This window comes from Pieris rapae, chromosome 4 (genome assembly GCF_905147795.1).
Source record: "Pieris rapae chromosome 4, ilPieRapa1.1, whole genome shotgun sequence".
Taxonomy (NCBI): domain Eukaryota; kingdom Metazoa; phylum Arthropoda; class Insecta; order Lepidoptera; family Pieridae; genus Pieris; species Pieris rapae.
This window is the reverse complement of record NC_059512.1, coordinates 3,052,548-3,070,731: the sequence shown is the minus strand read 5'-3', so window position 1 is coordinate 3,070,731 and position 18,184 is coordinate 3,052,548. Positions and strand designations below refer to the sequence as shown.

The 18,184-nt window shown below is 32.0% G+C and overlaps 3 protein-coding genes across 3 annotated transcripts in view; 2 read left to right on the top strand and 1 right to left on the bottom strand.

Moving 5' to 3' along the window:
- LOC111000292 (beta-glucuronidase) overlaps window positions 1-1,858 on the top strand; it is a 36,767-nt gene extending 34,909 nt beyond the window's left edge. The window contains exons 11-13 of the mRNA XM_045627949.1: window positions 725-901; window positions 1,121-1,259; window positions 1,533-1,858. Of these exons, the coding sequence (XP_045483905.1) occupies window positions 725-901; window positions 1,121-1,259; window positions 1,533-1,714 (498 nt within the window). The 3' untranslated portion in view covers window positions 1,715-1,858. The remainder of the gene's footprint in view (window positions 1-724; window positions 902-1,120; window positions 1,260-1,532) is intronic.
- Window positions 1,859-3,042: 1,184 nt separating this feature from the next.
- On the top strand, window positions 3,043-3,820 carry LOC111000293 (zinc finger HIT domain-containing protein 3). Its single transcript, XM_022269687.2, has 3 exons — window positions 3,043-3,247; window positions 3,324-3,469; window positions 3,612-3,820. The coding sequence occupies exons 1-3, from the start codon at window positions 3,177-3,179 to the stop codon at window positions 3,776-3,778; spliced, it is 384 nt and encodes a 127-aa protein (XP_022125379.1). The 5' UTR covers window positions 3,043-3,176; the 3' UTR covers window positions 3,779-3,820.
- A 381-nt stretch (window positions 3,821-4,201) lies between these two features.
- LOC111000291 lies at window positions 4,202-15,094 on the bottom strand. Its single transcript, XM_022269682.2, has 10 exons — window positions 14,787-15,094; window positions 14,510-14,719; window positions 13,630-13,742; window positions 13,148-13,271; window positions 12,667-12,816; window positions 11,642-11,759; window positions 11,031-11,213; window positions 10,074-10,161; window positions 8,424-8,659; window positions 4,202-7,980 (listed from the first exon to the last, which is right to left on the bottom strand). Exons 1-10 carry the CDS (start codon window positions 14,867-14,869, stop codon window positions 4,282-4,284), a joined length of 5,004 nt encoding a protein of 1,667 aa, XP_022125374.2. The 5' UTR covers window positions 14,870-15,094; the 3' UTR covers window positions 4,202-4,281.
- Window positions 15,095-18,184: the final 3,090 nt, after the last annotated feature.

Below are 18,184 nucleotides of genomic sequence, written 5' to 3'. Positions count from 1 at the left end.
AAAAATCCATCCACTTATCCGTCCTTGTAACACGTAATTTGAAAATTAATCATCAATACGTTTATTATTTTTTTTAGCTTCATTCTCGTGCTCTAATGTTAAGCGAGAAATAATGTGAAATAAATTATAAAATTATACTGTTTTATTTTATATTTCTATCCCTATTTTGTTTGATTTGAAGATTGAAAATTTACATTTGCTATCATACAAAGTTAGTACAATATTATATTAAATTAATTAAATATTGAAGGTATGTCGTTACATAAAATCTGTATGGTGACAAAATATTGAAATAATATCATTATGTTCAATTAGTGGTCTACGTAAGTCCTGGAACCAGGTGTTTCATGACCCCCATGACTCCCCCCTTGATCCGCTTTTGTTTTCAAGTAAGGGTCTCCGTCCTAAACGCAATGAATAAAAAATACCGACGTTGAACGACCGAGACGGTAGAACTCATAAAATTTATTACATAAAATCTGTATGGTGACAAAATATTGAAATAATATCATTATGTTCAATTAGTGGTCTACGTAAGTCCTGGAACCAGGTGTTTCATGACCCCCATGACTCCCCCCTTGATCCGCTTTTGTTTTCAAGTAAGGGTCTCCGTCCTAAACGCAATGAATAAAAAATACCGACGTTGAACGACCGAGACGGTAGAACTCATAAAATTTAATTATAATAAAAAAACGCTTCTTTAAACTTCATTCAACTATTTCAGGGTCAACATTTAGATGTGATCTGTTTTAATCGTTACAACTCCTGGTACCACGATACGGGAATATTAGAAGTGATAATGGGCAACGTAGTGGAGGAGGCAACAGCTTGGCATAGGGAGTATAATAAGCCCGTCATTATGACGGAGTATGGCGCTGATACCATCCCAGGGCTGCATATGGTATGATTGCAGATTCTTTTACTAGTTAATCGGCGCCGCCAAGAAACACATTTTTAAACCATTCATTTTACGTGGTTTTATTTACTTACAACTTTTTTAAGTACTGAAATACTCCTGCAACTAATTTTTAATGAGTAGTTAATTTAACGTGGTTTGTAAGATTACGTTTCTGGCTTATACTATACGTAAGTAATTGTTTTTTAACTTAATCAATTTTAGATACCTGAATACGTGTGGTCTGAAGAGTATCAAGTAGCGCTTATGTCAGAACATTTCAAAGCCTTTGATAAACTTCGGCATGCTGGTTTTTTTTCTGGAGAATTTATTTGGAACTTTGCTGATTTTAAAACTACGCAAAGTATGTATTATTCTGTGGGTGTACAATCACAAGTATAAGTTAAGATTACGTGTGTAATATGTAAAAATCTAAATGAGGTAGGCTTTAATGCATTTCATAAAAAATATTTACTGAACAGTTGGTAGTAGTAATAGATCATTACTGCAGAACTAATATTTTAATGATTATGTTTTATGATTTTTGAAACTTGCTTCAGAATATATATGTGAATAAGATTTAACTACATAATATATGTAATATTTGATGTATATATTATCAATCAATTTTTTCCAGTTATAACCCGCGTAGGTGGTAATAAAAAGGGTATCTTCACGAGATCAAGGCAACCCAAAGCGGCTGCGCATCATCTTCGTGCTCGATATCTCGCTCTTGCTTCTGAAGACGGCGTTATTGCCCCCTTCGTTGGCCATTACATAAGTGACGTGTATCCTACCCACTCCCATAATGAACTATGATTTTATTTTATTTAAAAGAAATATTTGATTAGAAAGCTTATATAATCTATATAATCTCTCATGGCAAATAAGGAATTAAAAATTTATTGTGGGCAATACTAATTTGTAGGGGAAATTGGATTAAATGATACTGATACTGTAAAATATTTCTTTTTGTCATTAGTATCAATGAACAACTAGTATATTAGTAATTTGTATGAAGAATGTTGTTAATACATCGGGTCCTTAAGAAAATACATAAAAAAGTAATCAATCGTAAATTACTTTTTGCACTAATTTATTATATTACTTTAGTCATGTAACTTAAACCTCATTCAGAACTGGAAAACGATTCCAAAAACTCCATTTGTATTTTAATTATTATATCTTGCTTAATGAAAACGTCTTCCTCTTTACATGTTTACAACATCGCTAATCCTCTGCACCGATTGGTAAGAAATTTTCTCGAATTTCTCGAGCTCGAATTTGATGATACTGAGTATGTAGAAGTCACGGGAGACCTTGATTGGAACACCTCTGTGTGATTTGGAGTAATTTATGCTGCCGGAATTACATTTAAGTGCTCACTTAAAAAATTGGTTTCATATTTTGTTCAATTTATTGAAATGTGTAAGCAATCCGCCAGTTTAAGCTTTTCTATTGGTTACTAGAGACGTGATCTATCATTCTGCATAGAAACGGTTTTTTAATTAATCAATTGTTTTAGTATGAAAAATCGATGATAATAAACAATTATTTTTTTTATTTATTTATCTATTATTTCCTCATTTTTTAATGTTAAAGATTAATCAACATTGAAATAAACCTACTTGCGTGTTGATTGATTTTAGGTGAAATCCCTATTAAATATGCAAACCGCCATTTCGAATGTGGATTTTGCCAGAACAGTGTGTTACAGTGCGGATTATCCGTTAAAAGGCCATTACTTTTTACATTTCTTTTGTTTTTTCGTGAATGTTCGTTATTTAAATTGCATTTTTTTGAAACTTGGTAAACTATGCTTTATAAACGACTTGATTATGTGGATGATTTTTTGATAGATTTGAGGACGATGGGCCCGGTTAATGTTACGTAATATGTTTTGTTTTTTTTATTTAAATAACTGTTTCTGGTACTTGAAATTGGTTGGGGGTGATAACTATATATATATTGTCATATGATTTAAATTTTTTGTACTCAAAACTAATTTAAAAGGATATCAATCAAAGGCTTACGCTCTATATTGGTTAGACAGTATGGTCTATAATCAAGTCTATGTAATTTCGTGTAATCTGTGATAACTGTCAGAAAACATATGTTTTTGACGTTAGTACTTGCTAATGTCAGCTTTCATCGTTGTACATTTCCTAAATGTTTGTAAATAAACACTCATAGATCTAAAATCAATCCATTATATTAAATTAATATCTTCTTTAGGTTTATTTATTCATTAAATCGAAGAATACATGATATTTTTCTAATCATGACATTAAGCAATTGTATACAGTGTGGCGGCGAGCCAAAGTATAAGTGTCCAACTTGTCGTGAACCATAGTAGGTTTTAAAATGTAACCTCTTTGTGTTTCAATTTATTGTAATATAAAATTATCTCACATTATTATCATTACAGTTGTTCGGTACAGTGCTGTAAGTTGCACAAATCAAAACCATGTTTACCTCCGTCAGAACTACAAGAAATACCTCCATGTAAAAACAAACCCGACTATGAATTTCCTACAGAAGATACAGTACCAATAGAGAAGTTAAAATTATTAGGTAGTTGATCATTTATTTAGTATTTAGTCGGTCTGTTATTGCAATTGAGAACAGTTTTTAACTGTGAATTTGGATCAGCTTTAAGTACACATATATATTAATAAATGAATACATTACTTTACTAATCAAATTTTATTTTCAGAAGAATCAAAGGAATTAAAGAATTGCCTAGGAAATCCCCATGTTAGAGAGATTTTGCAGGAATTGGATAGCTCTGAATTCCCTGACATTTTGATGAAAAAATATATGCAAGAACCTATTTTTACAGAATTTGTTGATGCTTGTCTAAATGTTATTCAGGAGAAATAGTTTAGAAATAAATATAAAAAAAATATGTATGTATACACATTTGATGATCATTTTTTTCTGAAAATAACCTACCTACACATGTTCATTAAGCAGGACTATGCACTGTGTCCTCGTGTAGCTACTAACATAAAAAATCTGTTACAATAGTTTATTCTGTTAAATAAAATAATTTTAATGCTATATAATTATGCTCATATTAACTGGATTTATTTTATAGTACATATATTTATTCTATATTCTTTTAGTATAAGTTAAAAATGGTTGAAATCCTTTTCAAAGAAAAGTAGAAGTATACGTTATAAACATGTAGATGATACAATTATTTATTAGTTAAAATGCCACAGCATAAATTAAATCTCAGTTGACAGGTGGTGGTAGTTAATAAAAATATATTAATTAAAAAAATATTGTTTAATTGCTTGCATTCTTAAATATTATATTATAATTATAGAAAAATGAAAACAATAACAAAAAGTATTGTAAGTTGTATAAAATTAATTATGCTATACATCATTAAGAGCCATTTTCAATAATTGTTCCAATTCATCAGATTTCTTTTTACCTTCATTTAATTGCATTTCAAGGTCAGACACCACCTTTTTGTAATGATTACAATTTGAAATGCTTTTATCAACAGACCTTATAGTATCATCCACCATACTACAGTCTTTTTCTTCAATTTGAAGATATTCATATGAATCATCAATTTTACGCCTCTTGGCTGCCAACAACCAATCTAATTCATCTTCACTTGAGTCAGCCTTATGTTTTAGTGAAGTTAGAACTTCAGAATTATATATCCAATTCATTTGGCGGAACTCTTCCATAGCTAACTTATCATATACTGTGAATTGTTTACCAAAATTTTTAAGAATACTTATTTTTTCATATACAATTATATTAACTATATCTATCAAATCATACTGTTCAAAAACTTGTAGAAAATTATCACAATTCACCACTGGTAAATTTTCAGAGAAGTTGTTTGGCAGAAGGGACACAACATTACAAGTATCAAGATTTTTAAACCAACCTATCTGATTGCAATATTGGCGAACTTCTTCCTGCATGTGCACTGCATTCTTTGGAGATATTGGGAAACTAGGACTTACCAATTTTAAATTTTGCAAGATAATTTTTATCGCATTAGTATTTTCAGAATTTTTTAAACTATTTGGAATATATTCATATGGGTTTGGGCAAGGTATGGAATTATCTAAATAACTTTTAAATTCTATAGGAAAGCCCGGATAGTTAAACCAATCCTCATCAGTAATAACGTCAATTAATTTATCAATAGCGGTATTGTAATAATGTACCAATTTCTTGATATCTTTAATTAGATCTTTAAATCTGATATCGGTATCTGATTTTAGTCTATGCCATATCTCATATCCGAGATATCTTTCGCAAATCGACTTCAGTGTATCAATTTCAAGGGGTGGGGATTTTGGGCATCTCTTTGCTAACCATTTCAATGCACTTTTGGTCAAACTATCCAGAGAGATTGCAATGTTTGCTGGCTCAATGATAAATATTTTAAAATCTGATATAACATTATTGCTTACAAATTCAGATAATTTATTTTCGAGATCATTTTGAATAACAGCATTACTTATTGGTGTTGTTATTATGGCGATTGGTACAATATGATAGGGGTGTTTTTGTTTAAGCACACTTTCTATATTCTGTACATTTAAGTCATCATTACTCATATAGAATATAACACCATTTGTACCTTCAAGAGAATCTTCATTAATTTCATATTTATCCCTATTTATTAAAGTAACAGATGTAGCAAAATCCATTAAATTATTCCAAGATTGTTTCTGAATGTGTATCAGATTTTCTACTGCACTGTTATCTTTCGATCTAAATGCATGCAACAACCATGACTGAATATTTATCTTTTTACAAAACCACTTACATGCTCCTGGAGAAACCAATGTAATTTTCCAAAAGAAGCATTTATCATAAGGATAGTTAATTTGCTTCATCCGTTTTAGTAATGGTGACCTTATTATTTCAACAAGATCATAAGTTTTAGGAGGTGGAATTTCATTAGGTTCATTCTTAAATTTATAACCTCTATGAATTGCATTCATGTGACTTAAAGTTGCCCTTTCAGAAAGTCGTCTCAAACAGTGTGCTTCTTCTAAAGGTGTTTTATCTGGTAACCAAACGGGCGTGTCCTCTAAGAGATGTCTTCTCCTCAAGTTTCTTGACAGATGGTTTCTCCAAACACTGAACCATTTTTTCATTAAGTTCTTTGTTCGGAATAGTTCAGCTTTTAGTTCATATGTGCATATTTCATCTAATAACTCATCAACGATCTCATCAGTAACATTCTTTGTATATGTTACGATATTGTTTAATATTTCCATTTCCTCTTTTAATAGAAAACTGACAGTTTCCCTATTTATTTCATTCACCAATTCTTCTGAGACTATTTCAGATTCTTTTTCAACCTCCTCCCTAAAAATTCTCTCTCGTTCTTTAGCTTTCCGCTCTACCTCGGCTAGGTGTTCTTCTTCTAACTTCCTCTTTAGTTCTGCTTGTTTTTTCTGCTCTTCTAATTTACGTTGTTCTTCTAATTTTTTAAGCTCTTCTTTTTTTCGTGCCTCTTCAAGTCGCTTCATTTCCTCTTGTCTTTCTTGCAATTCCTTTCGCCTCTTTTCTTCTAATTCTTTCCTTTCTTCCTCCTTGATGGCTGCTTCTATCTTTTTCTTTTCATTTTCTAACTCCTCGAGCTCATCTCGCGATTTATTATTAGAATCATCATTGAATGCATAAATATCATTGTTTTTAGACGCTTCTACGGACTTAAAAATATTACTAGCTACTGAGTCCTTCTTTTTACTTTGAAAAACTGAATAAGGTTTGTTTTGGGCAGAAAAGGGATCGTTTGCCTGTTTAAACAATGTTCCTGGCGATACATTTGATGCTTCACCATTAGTAACTAATTTATTGTTGGATAAATCGTTATTGAAAAGATTATCATTTTGCGTAGGTTTAGCAAAACCTCTAAAAACACTTGTGGGATTCGTTAGTGGGGTTTCTAGAGGTGGTTTTGCAAAAATATTCGTTTGCGGTGCATCTGTAGATTTGCTGAATATACTTTGAGCACCAGAGAAGATGTTTTGTGGTTCAGCTGTTGTTTTCGCAAAGTTTGAATTAGCTGCATTAGCGAATATACTTTTGCTTGCTTCTGTTTTATTTTCATCTTTAGAAAATAATGACCCTCCAGCTGTGGACTCAAACAAATTCTTACTATCATTTCCAAATGTAGATTGACTTGATCCAAATAATTTTTTGTTATTGGATGACGTAAAGGGGTTGGAATGATTGCGGTTCATATGAATTTTTTCAGGTGGGGAAAAGGTGAACAGTTTTTGGTTGCCATTTGTGATTTCTGGTGACTTTTTAATACTATCTGGAACGTCCACTGTGCCTGGCCGTTGGAACGTAAACGATTTTTCATTCGTATCGCTAAATACTAAAGGTTTCGATGGTGATACGGCAGCGGGTTTTACAAAGTTGGGTTTTTTAACTTCGAGCGGTGGGTCCATAAATGTTTTTCCATTTCCAGAAAGACGTTGCATTTCTTTCTTTAAAGAATCTATACTTTTATTTGTATCGTTTTTGGTGTTATATCCTAAATCTTGTGCTATTAAAGACGCTGCTTTGATTTTGCCATCAGAAGTGAAACTATCGTGTAGTGTATGATTTTTATAGTCATATTGAGGGATATTTCCACCAGAAATAATATCAGCTACATTACTTCTCCTCTTAGACTCTATGAGACTCAAAGCTCTAGCTAGAGGATATGGATCGCTGTCTTCAATAAACTGATTTCTGTCCAGGATAACATTAATTTCTGAATCCACTTTAGAAAATCTTAGGCCATAATGGTTCACAAAGGATTTCATGCTTTCAATGGTTTCAAAAGCGAGGGAATTCATTAATTCTGCGGCGGGGTATTTGGAACCTCCTCTAGGTGCATAGGCCTTAACGATTCTAGCTAAACCTCTAGCTCGGACATCGTTAAAATATCTTAACAATATGCAGGCCTGAAGATATGTAGCTTCATCCCGGACGAGCCGAAAGAATCTCACATAATTATTGTTATCTAGCGCCATGAAAACTTTGACAGCGAATACAATCGGCTCCGATTTCTGAATTTCACTTGGTAATTGTTTTATCTGCAAGAAGAGATTTTTGTTAGTGACTAAAAATTTTTGATGACGAACAAGGTCTGGATATCCATTGCTCAGCTTTATGTATATTCTGCTTGACTCTAAGTGATGGTCACATTTTTAAAAAAATTGTTTTGCAATGTATCAGTGCCGAGCTTTGGCAAGCTTTTATAATTAAAAAACACACGAAAAAAGGAAATTAAACAGAATTAACATGCTTAGAAAGATTTAAATATGAAAAACAAAGTAAATTCATGATCAGACAGACAGTGACAAATAACAGATTTTACAATATGTCAAAATTCACAATTAAATAATTAATAATTATACAATTCAATTTATAAAGGCAAGATTGATGCACAAGAGTTTAGTTTCTGGTGGAACTTACATAAATCACAAAATGTCCTGATTGACTGACCAAGAAGTGAATCTAAAAAGAATATACAAACCTCCCACCAAAAATTAGCATCTCCAAGGTTTAAAAGGGCTATGTACCCTCTAAATTCATCTTCTCTGGGTTTAAATTGGGACTCAACATCAGAATACATATGTTTCAATGTTTGGAGACACTTGGTTAAGTTGTCCGTATTAAGTTTTTGATCAAACTGCGTATGCTCAAGATCAGCTAATCGCGCCGCACAGTGGGCGTGGAATCGGGCACAGATTTCTACTAAACATATTGAGTCTGAAAAAAATAATTATTTAAATAAAACCTCTTTAGGTTTTGGCCACAGATTTCTGAATCTGTTTCATGATCATTTTTAATCTAATAGGCTAGTAGGTAATCAGCCTCCAGTGCCTGACACACGTCGTCGACTTTTTGGGTCTAAGTCATGTCGGTTTCCTCGCGATGTTTTCCTTCACCGTTCGAGCAAATGTTATATGCGCACATAGAAAGAAACTACATTGGTGCACAGCCAGGGATCGAACCTACGACCTCAGGTATGAGAGTGGCACGCTGAAGCCACTAGGCCAACTCTGCTCTGCAACCTTAGTAACGCATAAAACCTAATTTAATAGTAAAAGACATCGACATTTCGTTACATTTAAAATTATTCGGTAACATGAGTTCGGCGCTGTACATCGAGGGCAAAGAAAGTACATGGCGAGAGAACGTTCAGGTATTTGCTACCGAGGCTAATAAATGAGCTAACCAGTTATTAGATAGTCTTTAACCACAAAGTAAATGGAAAACATTGGCACTCATCAAGAACAATGCTATGCTACATTTATAGATGTAAATAAATAAAAAATGAAGTTACCTAACTAAGAGAGCTGTATTAATTATAATAATTTTCTAAACTCCGACTTCATCATAGAGTTTTGTATGATTGTAAAAAGGTTGTAGCAGGGTGGCTGAGAACTCTAACATACGAGGAAACTGAGCACATTTTGGTGCGAATTCGCTAGTTTGAGACAGGCCGAATTGTATATTTAACAGCGTGCACACACTCGCTCACACACAGCACACACATGCACACATACACACACAAACACGCATTCATAGATTAAGTTAATTTAGATTTAGTTAAAGTTTGTTTAGATAAGGGAAGTGTCACTCCACCGAGTCAACCCCAACACAAGTGTTGTCTCATACTCATTTATTGATGTAAAAATTTGAGAAACAATAAAATTTTTATACTATAATTTTATATAATAATTAAAATTATATTATATTCCATAATTCGCTAGATCGCAAAAGAACACAAGACACTGACAATTGGACCGTGGAAGACTCCCAACCATCAAGGTGATGCTAGTGAAATTTTGAATTAATACATATTATAGTCTCCGCTTGAAAGGCAGTAGGTATAATATCTGAAGATTCGACATGACCCAAACAAATCTTCAGAACACTTTCCATACTAAACTTTGTTGAATACGCTTAGAGGCAAAATGTCTCACCATAGAGAAAGATTAATACGTTGACGATAATTCGACGAAAGGAAGAAACTGGTATTTGGGGCTAATACTTTATATTAAACTTTAAATTAGACATTTAAATACCTTCCAAGACATGTATATTATTTTTATAATACAACCCCATGAATTGATTAATAAAATATGTTCACTATGCACATGATAAATCAAATAACTACCTGCACAACACAGAGCCTGTTGCGTAATATCCTTCCGGATGCCTCTCAGCCGGTCCCACATGAAATGAAACCAGTCGGCCAGCGATACCTTGAAAACACCATAATACATTACTTAATTAATAATTTTGTATAAAATAAATATTAAACAGTCATACTCAAGTGGCTTCGGAGATTCTTTTTTGGATTTTTGTAATTTATATAACTAATTGTAAGACTAATTCTGGCAAATAAATGATTTGAATTTGAATTTTGAATTTGATTCCCAGCGAAACAATTTATTTTACTTATTACTTAAAGCGTTTACACAAGGCCCTAAAATCAAAGCCAATATCGGGGAAGTGGGGAGCATCCTAAATATCTTCGTGTGTAGGCAAATCGTACCCTAATTTTATCATCAACCCAAAATCAGTAATTTGTTATGCAGTCTGATGCAGGGTGGGTTACGTATTGACTGGCAGGGACGTGCGTAGAGTATGCCACTACCGATTCGAACTACGAACCGATTTCATCCCCACCACGATTGTCCCAATTTTCATAAATTCCGAATGCACGACTTGCATAAAATATTTGTAAAATATAAAAAAAAATGTGTTAAAATGCCTATTAAAAATATTAAGCCTTATACAAAACATGTTAAAAAATATTTTTTAATAAATTTAACAGAAAGAATCATTGATTAATACACACACAAATAAACACATTAAAGTCAATAGGAAAAAAAGATATAGTAGTATGCAGTGTTAATTTAGCCCCACTCAGTATGTTTGCGGAAGACACTCGTATATGCCTACTGACCAAAGCACTGCTTTTCAGTAAAACCATTGACTTTACATGGATAGGGACAAATAAATGCATAAATAATATATGTATATAAAAATAAACACATATATGTATATATAAATATGTATATTTATGTATAATATATAAATAACGTTACTGTTATAAAATATCAAATACCTGTCTAGTTGTATCAGCAATTTCACGAAGGAGATAGGCACAAGTAGCCATAAGCACATTGGCTGGTCGCAATTCATAACACATTGGCATTTCCTGGTCTGCAGAGCTACGGCTGTACTGTTTCACCGCCCTCCACGGTTCCAGTAGACCATCGGAGTCTACAATTGTTTCTAACGTCATCACCTACAATAATAATGTAAATTACCAGACCACTGTTATGTACCGTTTTTAAAGATAACTAATTAAATGAACACCTATCATATTGGTTCAATATCATACTATTTATGAGAATATTACCTGCTCCAGGTTCAAAAGTGTAATAATCAAGAGTATGATAACTCTAACCCATAGATCAAAAATCATAGTTGAAATAATTTTTTAAATTACTTTAAAAATATATTTGTAAATTTTTAACCACTAAAATACAACTGATACTAATTTAATTAACTTGTAATGAAATATAAATCAATCTCATAATGTATATTTCAGCTCTAGAAAAGTAAAAATAAAAATAAATCAAAAAGCAGTAAGGTAATAATTACATAATAATAATAATATATATGTTTCCAAACAAACTAGTGTTATAACATTAGTATATTTTTTTTACTAACCTGATGTTCAGCTTGTCTATGCAACAACTCCTTTTCCGGACACATATCAGGGCAAGTGCCAATAGTGGGTCCACCTATTTTCACTTTTGACCCAGCACCACCCCAAGATCTTAGTATTCTAAAAAAAAATTCAAATGCTATAATTTTCATAACTCACAATGATTCATCTTAATCTAGAATATTGTAGTTACACAAAAACCTGCAAGGCAGCCATCGTCCTTACAGGTAATCTACAATCTATTGTTATGATTGCTGGTCTGGCGGACAAAATATATAACTCTTAGATATACATTTATATGTTTAAGTTCAAGGCCTGGAATATGGAAGCAAATATTCTGGGAAGTACAGAAGAACAATGTAATACATTAAAAAAAAAATCTAATTAAAAACAGATACAGAGATAATACATTATCTGCATTCAACCTTGCTTCTTATAAATCTTATTAAAAAATATACAAGAAAGAAGAAAAACCCCTTTATAAAGAGAAAGGAATTAGTAAATCTTAAGTGATTCAGCTAAATGTTAAAGTAGGATTTTATTTAATATAATATATATTAAATAAAATAGGCTTTGGATCAGTACAATGTTATAAGTTAAAACTACCACATTCAAAGATAGTTTTACTGTCAGAAAATTGATATCGGCCCATATTTTATCAACTCATCATAATTGTAAAGAGATACAGTTGTAAAAAAAATGTGTGCCGTTACGGGACGCCTGGCAGATGTGAAACATCGACATTATTTTGTAAAAGTAATAAGCAGAAAAGAACAGATTGTGATAGGAACTAAATATGTCATAATGATCAAATAAAATATTACGATTTTTTTCCAGATAACGATGTCTATTTGTTGAATAAACATTATTTTCATTAAATATTTTTAATGTGAAATTTACTACTGCATTTAGACTGTATATCATATAGCGTGGCGACGCGTCGCCACGGCATGCGTCGCCACGCCAGAAATCGGTTTTACGTGCGGCTATAGATGATTCACATCAAAACTATAAAGTCTAAATTTACCTGTCTCTAGCATCAAGGGTCCTCCACTTCTCATCAGGTGTCAAAGAAACTCTGGACCTGAGTTGAAGAAGCTCAGCAGCTGCTTCATTAGTGCTAAGACTGGTTTGTGTTGTCACAATCACTGGTGCATCACTACCAAATGATTCAGACCTATATAATTTTAGCAATGGTCAGAACTTACATTTCAGGTAAATTTAAATTGATTAAAATTTTTAAGACACTGAGTTATGCAAGCTATATTTTATGTTTGCAGCCAATTGGCTTAGTGACAGCAGTACAGAGGGAAAATAAATAAAAGATAACTTAAATTAATATTATTTTATAATAATTATTAATAATTAAGTACTTTAAAATGTTTCATTCTGGGAAAAAATTTTGTGAACAACTATTATATAAATATTATTTTTTCTAAAATCATCTTGCTTTTTCATTATTTATTGTAAGATATTAAGAGTGTTATATAAATAGGACTACTACTCACTGTAAAGGTTGTCCTCTGGGTTGCCTTGGATGTTCAAAGGTTTTCTTCTTCACAACACTTAGTCTAATAGGTTTTCGAGCCTGCTTTGGTGATATGGATCTTTTTGGGATATCCATTTCCATAGCTGCAAAAAAATAAAACAGGATACATTTACACAAAATTTATCAAAGTGGTTATAGGCCTCTATAGCATACATATATTTAAACAAAACCAATCTCATTCTACATTCATTATTAGCTAACATTATAATTGATCAAAGTATTTTCACAATGACAATTTAAACTTAGATCTTTATTATCTTTTTACTTTACTTATTAACTAATAATTTCTGACTAAAATGAGCTTACATGTAAACTAACAATGTAATAAATGTACAATGATGCCACAGTAATATTTCCAAAAGCCATTTACGGTAAACTAATTATTAATGTTATTTATTTGTTTAGTAGTTCAGTTTCAATGATAATCTATGCTTTACTTACGTTTTTGTCTAGGTACCCTGTATGTTGCGGTTCCTCCCATTGCAGATAATTCTTCTTCTACATCCGAGTCAGGGACCCAATCAGGATCCTCATCTCTCTTGCTTTTTCTTCTTCTGTAATCCATAAAAACCACTTTCCTTAACATGTTTAGTCAAACACTATATAATTTCAAATACCCTCAAAAATATTATTAAAAAACATTATAAGGTTTCAGTACCCTCATAAGTTAATTTATTTTGTCTATTAACACAGCTAACCTGGAAATATAATCAAGAACTTGAACCCTATCAGATGTGACTACATTTTAAGGGTTAAATTCTAAACTACAAATAGACAACCAATTGTCCCAGGTCCAGATAACCCAGGATAAAATGTATAGTTATATGTGTCCTAACCTTAAGACCATCTTATTTGTGTTACAAAAATATTTTATATAATTACAGCTATTATTATATTAGCAGTATAATATGTAATTCATTAAAATTTAACAATATAAACAATTTTATTGTAACTCATATGTTTATTTAACATCATTTTTTGAACATCTACTAGTTATTATGAAAGAAAAATAAATTTTGTAATTATTACTGACAAGAAATAGCATCCATAGATCCACTGAGAGATGGCAATTTAGTACATAGTGGATAGTACATTTATGTAGACATAGTAGCCAGTATTAGGTTACTAAAATAAACCATGTTAATAAATCTACTAAAAAATCATACTGATTTAATTTTATAGTTATATAAGCTTCTTTTTTATCCATAAAATGGCTTATATCTTGTTACCTGAAATAATTAACCTAGAGAATAGATTTTTTGAAAATATCTCAATAGTCTCATATCTCAATTTTTTAAGCGCATCAAAATGGAATGCTTACATTCTTGCCTTCGTCCGAGTGACGTCAAACATAAAGCCATCATAAGCACCTGCATTTAATAATGCTCTTTCCACAGGCATTTCCTGTTCATACTCTACGACGCATATTTGTTTTTTGGGATGAAGGCGAATTTTGTGCACTTTTCCAAACTTGCTAAAGTGTTTTTTTGCTGCTGTAGAATCAAACAGGCCTTCAGGGACATTGGAACACCTTGAAGATAAGTATGATTTTAACATAGTATGAAATTTGCAATTTGACTAACATAATTTATACTTACGTTATCGAAAATTTATTGCTGGCATCAGTGTTAAAGGTATCTGGTTTTTCATCGTTTTTGTGGAATAAACCTCCTTGCTCCATGTTTGTATACAAGTTTTTAACGTCCTTATAACCTCATATTACACCTCAAAGATAATTTACTTATGAGTCAAACTTTAACTTTTATGTTTTTAGAACTTAAGATTTTAGATTTAGCAGTGTAACATTTGTTACACTTATGAAACTTTTCTAAACCCCTTTAATTCAAACAATTTTTTAATTAAAAAATGTCAAGCAATGTTTTTGAACATCGTCCTGACACATGACAGTTACCGGAAGAGCAAAAAGGATTCTATGTCATCTTTAGTTGTCATTTAACGCTAATATTTACCACAGGTTCCTAAGGGTTTAATTATAATAATCTATATTATAGAGCCTGGGCAGAATGAGAACCGATGTGGGATTCACAGCAGTGCTAAATTACCTGTTAAAGAAAATAGAAAATATAATTTACATTTTTTGTTATTTTGACACGGTTACGTCATTACATTACTTTTTAATTATCTTGATACTTAATATGTAGTAAGAATGGCGTTGTCAGTATAAAAAATAAAGTGTTGTTGAGTTCAGATAGTATAAAATATGTCTAAAGCCTTTCAGCATAAAATTACGTGTAAATTAATCATTAATTTGTTAAGATCCTAATAATCCATTGAATTTTTAATATTGGCCTCGATCTTCCTTCGGAGACTGATTTCGATCGATATACCTGGTTTATTATGTGCAGTTTAAAAATAACACTAATAACTTCGAGTTTTACGTATTCATAAGCATAGTACGCCGCAGCCCGCAGGTACATCTTAGCGATTGATACGTCTTACTAGCGTGCGACGCCATCTTGCCTAGAGAAGCGTTTTGGCGGGTTCTTTAAATGGAATTAATCAAAACAATTTGTTTCAATTCTATTGTTTAATAAATAATCTATAGTGGTATTAGCATAATAGCGTCACCGGGTCTCATTTCGCTCTGTCAGCCTCACAGCCTATAGATTACAAGTTTGTGTTATGTAGAATTTGAAAGATACATTTACATTAAGTAGGTATAACTCAACTGCAACAGCAGGGCCTGATTAACCCTTGAGCTTATTAGGCTGCAGCCTAGGGCGCGACGGTCTAGGGGGGCGCGGGCGCGCTGAAATCGCGTTTTTGGCTAGACGCTATGCATCATTCCCTGTATATTTCAACTAGACTGAGACGAAACACTAAATGAACTGTGCAGCTGCATCTACAAGCAGATGGCAAATTTTAGTAATAGATTCTTATTTGGATATTAGATGATGAAGAAGAAAAAAACAAAGTAAAACTACCAATACCAAAAAAGAACTACATCGCAGGTTTTAAAATCTGACAGCGAGGCCGAGCATTATATTTCTGCCAGAACCCCAAAGGGTTTGTTGCAGTTAATAAGAAGTTTTAATATTTCATGCATGTTCGCGAATGTGGAGATAATATTAAAATTTATTTTGACAATGAGTGTTACCAACTGCAGCGGCGATGGTCTTTTTGAGCACTTAAATGAGTAAAGAGAGAGCCCAGCATGGATCCTTCATCCTAGTGAGGGTAAAGTACAGTACATTCAATTTGCACACATTAAATGTGTCAAATTAAGTTTCTTTTTCTCTTCTGTTTACTTGACTTTATCATCTTATTTGCGGCTTATTGGTACTCATGAGGTTGAATTTAATTTTCAACAAAAGCATGTATTATATGTTAGATGTTTAATGTTGTTGTAAAACAATAATAATTCTAATAAATAAATAATAGAGTTCTTTTGTTGTATAATTACATTCTACGGCGCAAAATCTTAGTTCCGGAACGTTGTGGATCTGCTGCCATCACTTTCTACTGTCGGAACGCCATCCGCCTGTTTTGGCAATAAGATTTCGCTACAGTCACGCCTAATAATATGAATTAATTATATACTGTTGCGGGAAAACACATCATTAAACATGCGAGTATACCTAAATCCACCTAAATAAATATGATATTTGACAATTTGCAAATGTATAAAAAAACATTGAAAGTAATATATAATATATAGTTTAATACATAAAATATATTAATGTATACTGCCATAATAAAGTATGTCAGGCTACGGTGTGGTGAATCACCTGTGACGTCATTGCATAAATTCGGGTGTCACATTCCGTTCGCGAGTTATATAAAAGAAAGTGCGCGGCCGCGAAGCGACCTTGCGCGGTGAAAGGCGGGGGCAAGTAGCACAGCCGGAACTTGAGCTTCCCACGGCTCAGGCCTTACCACATGGCATTTTGAGGACCACACGTGGCGTTGGCACTAGTCATGGTTTAAAATGTTCTTAAAACGTTACATTATGTTCCATTAGTAGCAAACCTTTATTGATAATAAGAACAATAAGATTTAAGTTAAAACAAATTTCTATCAAAATCGAATTTTATTTTTAAAATTGCCATAAATCCTTTTTGCTGAATATAATAATATACTCTCTAGCCGCGCAAGCGTATAAAATCAGACACATTTTACATAATTTTATTTGTACAATTTATCAATTATCGTGGCACACACGTGTCACAACCTTTACTTTACGCGGGAATGGAAACATTTTAATTGCTACTGCGCGGTGTCAGCGTCATAAGCTGAGAAAGTTGCCTCATATTTGCACCAATGCCGCCTTTTTATCTTTAAGTGAATTTTCTGTCTGTGTACATATTTCAACTAAAACAAAATAACACTTTGTTTCATAATAATTAAAAAAAACTGATTTTGAAGGTTTGCCACCGTATATTACTACTAATATACACAGACTACTTACTGAGGAATATAATTTGTTCACTGTTTAACACAGCTTCTATTAAATGGCCCATGTCTAGAACAAAAATGCATGTCCACTGGAAGTGTGCCAAAAGATTTCATCCGGTCATTAAAAACGGAATGTGAACTAAAACTAGAATTTAAATATTTTATGAACATTTGTCTAAGCTGAAATAATTGTTTTCTTGTTGCTTCGTAAACCATAAACTCTTAAAAAAACATCAGTGTAATGCACCGTTTTAACAAAGGTACTTTGCCTCTTTTCATCACAAATTAAAGACGAGAGGTCAGAAAGACACAAAACTTATAGTTTAGTCAAAAAGTTTAATTAGACTAAATTATATTTGATTAATAGAGTAAACCATTTGTCAATTTATATATAAATTAACTTGTTGTATACGCCTATAAATAATGGTTTTTTTATTTATTATCTGAATAGTTTAAAAAGGTTAACAGTGATATGAAAGAATGACGAATAATGACGCACTTACAAGTTTGCAAATTATAAAACATTATTATGGCCCTTAAATCATTTTATAATAATTTAATATTTTTTCCAATACAAAAC